This window comes from Drosophila willistoni (assembly GCF_018902025.1).
Source record: "Drosophila willistoni isolate 14030-0811.24 chromosome XR unlocalized genomic scaffold, UCI_dwil_1.1 Seg143, whole genome shotgun sequence".
Lineage (NCBI taxonomy): Eukaryota > Metazoa > Arthropoda > Insecta > Diptera > Drosophilidae > Drosophila > Drosophila willistoni.
Window position 1 is genome coordinate 2,402,463 of NW_025814056.1, and position 5,319 is coordinate 2,407,781.

At 37.1% G+C, this 5,319-nt stretch overlaps 1 protein-coding gene across 1 annotated transcript; it reads left to right on the plus strand.

Annotated features, from left to right (window-relative positions):
- Positions 1 to 801: 801 nt before the first annotated feature.
- Positions 802 to 2,175, plus strand: LOC6646432 (palmitoyltransferase ZDHHC6). Its single transcript, XM_002069105.4, has one exon. The coding sequence runs from the start codon at positions 851 to 853 to the stop codon at positions 2,054 to 2,056; it is 1,206 nt and encodes a 401-aa protein (XP_002069141.4). The 5' UTR covers positions 802 to 850; the 3' UTR covers positions 2,057 to 2,175.
- Positions 2,176 to 5,319: the final 3,144 nt, after the last annotated feature.

A 5,319-nucleotide genomic window follows, 5' to 3' on the forward strand; every position in this document is an offset into this window, starting at 1 on the left:
AATTCAATTGAATTTGGTGCGTTTCATTTGTTGTTGTTGCTGTTGTCATTGGGCCCGTTGTTACCTCTTTCAATGAGATTCTTTTTGTTTTTAATTTTACTTTATTTTGGTTTTAAGCCAGCAGCCAGCAAGCGGCAGCAAATATTGCTATTAATTTTTAATAATAATAATAATAATAATAATAACAACAACAGGGAAAGCTGAATAAAAACAATTCCCTGGTTTGTGCCCCACACATTCATTCCACCAACTTTTGATGAGCAAATACACACACAAACAAACACAGAGGAGGAGAAAAAGTAAGCGAGAGAGAGAGAGAGGACGAGAGGTCTGCATTTTATTTATGAAATGCATTTTGCACTTTTATTGTTTTTAAATTTATTTGCATTTTTTATAAATCGGGCTTAAGTGGGAGTAGAAAAAATGGGTGAAAGTAGAGATATGTATATGCATACATACATACATATGTATACATACATATGTACATAAGCATTTAAGCATTGCCTTGCCTTGCCTGTTGCCAATACCTTAAATAAATTTTATAAATTATTGCTCTGTCCTGTATTGCTGTGGTTATTTTAAATAGTTGTGCTTTATTTAATTACACACACACAAATGCCGCGGGATGCCAAATGTGGCTGGCCCTTTTAATTAATCTCCAATCATCATGTTGACGATAATGATGATGATGATGATGATGATGATGATGATGATGATGATGATGATGAGATCAAGTTCATTTTGAATTTCATTACGTTTTTATTTTGGGTAATAAGACTTTTCAGTTGGCTTTGCCTTTTACAACAGCTATAACTAGTTACTACTATACGGGTAAAATTATTGTATATATATGTACATATATATCTGTTCCCATTTCGAGATGGTAAACGATTTGAAACGTTTCCTGCACTGGGGTCCAATCACATTTTTCAGTCTTTTAATATGCGTTAGCTGGACTACATTGCATATGAATAGCATGCTATGGCCACCAAATGAATCTTTTGCTTCCATGGCTAATCTGGGTATATATTTGGCCTCTAATATGATGACATTGCTAAATTTTATACGAGCTGTGACCGCCGGACCGGGTTACTTGCCAAAGAAATGGCAACCGAAGCATATAAATGAAATGAAATTTTTGCAAATATGCAAGGCATGCGATGGTTATAAAGCACCACGTTCCCATCATTGCCGACGCTGTGATCGTTGTGTAAAGAAGATGGATCATCATTGCCCCTGGATAAACAATTGTGTGGGCTGGGGCAATCAATTGTATTTCATTTATTTTTTACTTTACTTTGCTTTAACCATGCTCCAAGCATCCGTCATTCTCTCTTTAGCCTTCTATCGTGGACTATTTCGACGGCATTTCATCTATCATGGCATGCGGCATTTGGCCACAATCCGTTTAAATATGCTCAATGCGATGCTAACCATGTTTAGTTTCGGTGTGGCCGTTGGCTCAATTATGGCCACCGGCAAATTGGTCTACAATCAAATGAAATCGGTATTTACGAATCAAACTGAAATCGAACAGTGGATAGTGAAGAAGGCACGTTTTCGTCGAGTCCTCAATGCGAAGCACTCACAAATGTTTCTCTACCCCTATGATCTGGGCTGGTTAACGAATTTCAATCAGGTCTTCGATTGGGATTTTCAACAACATGGCGATGGCATTGTGTGGCCAGTGCGTAAGGGATGCGATCAGTATACCCTAACGCGTGAACAATTATCACAGAAGCTGGATAAATTGGCACGAACACGTAGATATCGTTGCATTTACCCGGCGACTGGTCATTGGATGCCCATTTGGTCACAGGGCCTAATGACTGGCATATGCATACCCTATACTGATGATCCACGCATATGTCTAGAACCCAACGATCTGGTGCATGTGACTCGCATTCAGGACTATTGGCTTTACGGCGAACGTGTTCAACAGCCTAATGAAAAGGAGCGTCGCAAAGGACCCAAACGAGGATGGTTACCAAGTCGTTGTGTCATCGAGGTGACTGACAATGATGAATCAGCCGGCGGTGACGGTGATGGGGATTAACATGAATACGCTAGTATCTGAGCCACAATGAAATTGTTTTGGGTCAGCCAACATAATATTAATCTCATTGACTGCATTTCAATATATATACAATGTATATGTATACAAATAAATATAGTATGAGAGAGGAAAAAGGAAGGATATTTTAATGTCATTCAATAACGGGTTGATATTAATGAATGAAACAACAATCTTAATTTTATGCTACATTTACTTAAATATGGCTCAAAGCTGTCTGACCTTACCCCAACCTGTCCCCATTCACCCACACTGCCAATTAATTTGCCATGTTCGTGCCATTATTTTTTGTTTTTTTTTTTTACGTTACGTTGTTGTTGTATTCATACTCTTGCACAGGATATATTTAAATTGGTTAGATATTTGTTTTTTGGGATCCATGAGGTACATATATAACCGATATAGCATTTAAAATTAATTGTATTCTCGATATGAAACCTCGTTTATATTCTAAATTCAAATCAAACTACTAGATCATATATTTAGTACTTGACTTGAGGGTGAAATATTTCTTTTTAATCTAAACTTATGAAATCAGTTGATTTGTTTAACATACAAATTTATGAGATGAGTAAATTATTGTTAAACCAAAAATAAAGTCGACATACTTCTATGGTGATATACTGAACATAAAACAAGCAGAAATAAAGAAAGTGCTTAAATTTAATTGGAAAGACAAGCGAGAGCATACATTTGAAGATCAATTTCCAATTACACAAATTTCTTTGGAATTAAAAACAAAAGCAGAAGCAAAAAGATTGCTCGGGGATAGGAAATTTTTAAAACGGTCAAATCTTTACGGAATCAAAAGAAATATCCCCAAAAAACTGTTAACCAAGGACTGTGACAAGGGTATAGAAACTTCGGCATGTACATAGAGAAATTTTCATACTTTTTCTCTATTATATTTTTCTCTTTTTTTTGTTTTGTTTGTTGTTAAATAAAAACTAGCTAGGCTGGGAATAGGTACACATAGTATGTGTGTAGTAGCAGGTTGTGCGTGTTGAAGTGGATTTTTACATGAAATGAAAAACAAACTGCAACCCGGGCAACGAATGGCATTGAAAATACATGCAGTCAGCAACAGTGTGCAACAATAACAACAACAACAACAACAAAGTCGTCGAGGAATAAATTGAAATGCACAAGCTGCACAAGTGACTGAGCTGAGTTGTTGCGCAGCGGATTTTGCCATTGTGCTATAAACATGGCCATGCAAATCAATGGTAGATAGACCAACATACAGACAGACAGACAGTCAGTAAAAGTGACGGCCAGCAAGATGGGCCGGGTAGCGGGGGAGGCATTTCCAATTCTATTTCCAACTAGTTTTGAGCTTAGCTAAAGCAAACAAAAGCCAACAAATGTAAGCTATCTATCATCTATCAGAGCTATATCTATCTGTTTTTGCATCCAGCATCTATCTATCTATAGATAAACTGCAATGGAATCATTAGCGCAAAAAAAAAAGTGTTAGCCAGGTGTATGTATGTGTGTGTGTGTGTGTGTCGTAATCGAAGTAAATGATCGATGAATATGAAAATGGCAAACGAACATAATTTTGACTGGTTTGTTTGTGATTGATAACTTTTGCAAATTATATGGAGGCATATTTATATCACATTGACAACACGAGAAAGTCATCGTAAAGAGAGAGGTCAGATTGAATGAAGGCCTGGTCATTTGCCTAGGGGAAATCACACTAGAAGCATATCTGTCTCTCTCTCTCTGTTACTCCCCATCCGGCTTTAGTTGATATTCGACACGTTGTTGTTGATTATATCATGTTTGAAATCTAGTTGTTGGCTGCATCAACTTGAGACAACGCCATTCATGTTTGTTTATTTGTTTGTTCCTATCTTGAGTGGGCCCAAACCAGTTACTACAATAACAACAACATCAGCAACCAACTTCTTGTCTATGTCCATCTCGATGTCCTTAGCGCCGGCGTGTTTAACTCAAAATTAGATAAATGCAATTTGAATTTGTGTGTAAATTGTAGGGAAATATGCCGCTGGGAAATCAATTGTCGTTGTCATGAGTTAATTGGCGTGGGGAATTGCTCAATGTAAAGAAGGTTCCCCTTTCCACATCTTGCATATGTACACATATGTATTCAAAATGTATATACATATCTATGACACATTGAATGATTTGTATTATTGGACTTTTTTTAAATCAATGCATGAAACAAAACAAAATACACAAAAACGGGAACGAATCAAAAAGTTCAACTTAAATATTTGCACGAAGTGTTGAAGGGCATGGAAGCGTGAAATGATGAGCGAACGAACGTACGTACACTGGGAATGGGAACAGGAATGGGTCATGGGAATGTGAATGTGAAATCGAAAGAAGAACTGGCCATGAGATTTACTTTCATAGCTCTTCGAGGAGAAGAGCTCTCTTGCTTGCTCGCTTTCGCCCGTCATCATTGTTTGGGTCATTTGGGTGACGGCGTGGAAAATGCAAAACAAATAAGCGCCTCCGGTCCTCCGATAGAGAAAATCAATAGAGAAAAAAAGGATTTTCTCTTTCATATATATATATATATATATATATATATTATTTTTTTTTTTTTTGTTTCTGTTCGTTTTGGTTTGGTTTGTGTGTGTTTTTCGATGCTCTCAAGGGGAATTGAGGTTACAGCCAGAGCTATGGCAGCTGAAAAGTATGCAGTAAAAATAGCCATAAATAAATCTGCGTAAAAATAAAACATGTGCCAACAGCCATAAACATAAACAATGCAACTTTCTACTCTATTTTCAAATCCCCTTCACCCATCCGGCACTTTTCCTTAGCCATCACCCGTTATCCATTTTCGTTGTTTTTTTTTTATTATTTTCTTGTTGTTGCTGGTGTTGATGGTTGTCTTTGTGTTTTCTGTCTAAAGCGGAAACAAAATAAATTTTACATAAACATTTGCCACATAACAAAAGCCAACTTTAATGACTTTTGTCGTTGCAAAATAATTGTGCGTGAATTTTTCGTTTGGCTTCTTCTCTCCTCCACTCTCACCCACTATTCCACTTTCTAGTTGAGCCATTTTGTGTTGACTCTACAGTCTCTCTCTATCTCTCTCTCCCCGTCTCTTACTCATTTTCTCTCGTTTCACTCTCAATGTCCTGCTGGCATTTAATTTCACGGACTGTCGTCCATTTTATGCTTTGGCAACACTTTTTGACTTTTATGCGCCTGTCGCGACGCGTTGTCCTCGACGGTTGATTTTTTTTTCTTCCTCTTTG

Coding starts and splice junctions, on each gene's coding strand:
- LOC6646432 (XM_002069105.4), top strand. CDS start 851: ATGTACATATATATCTGTTCCCATTTCGAGATGGTAAACGATTTGAAA.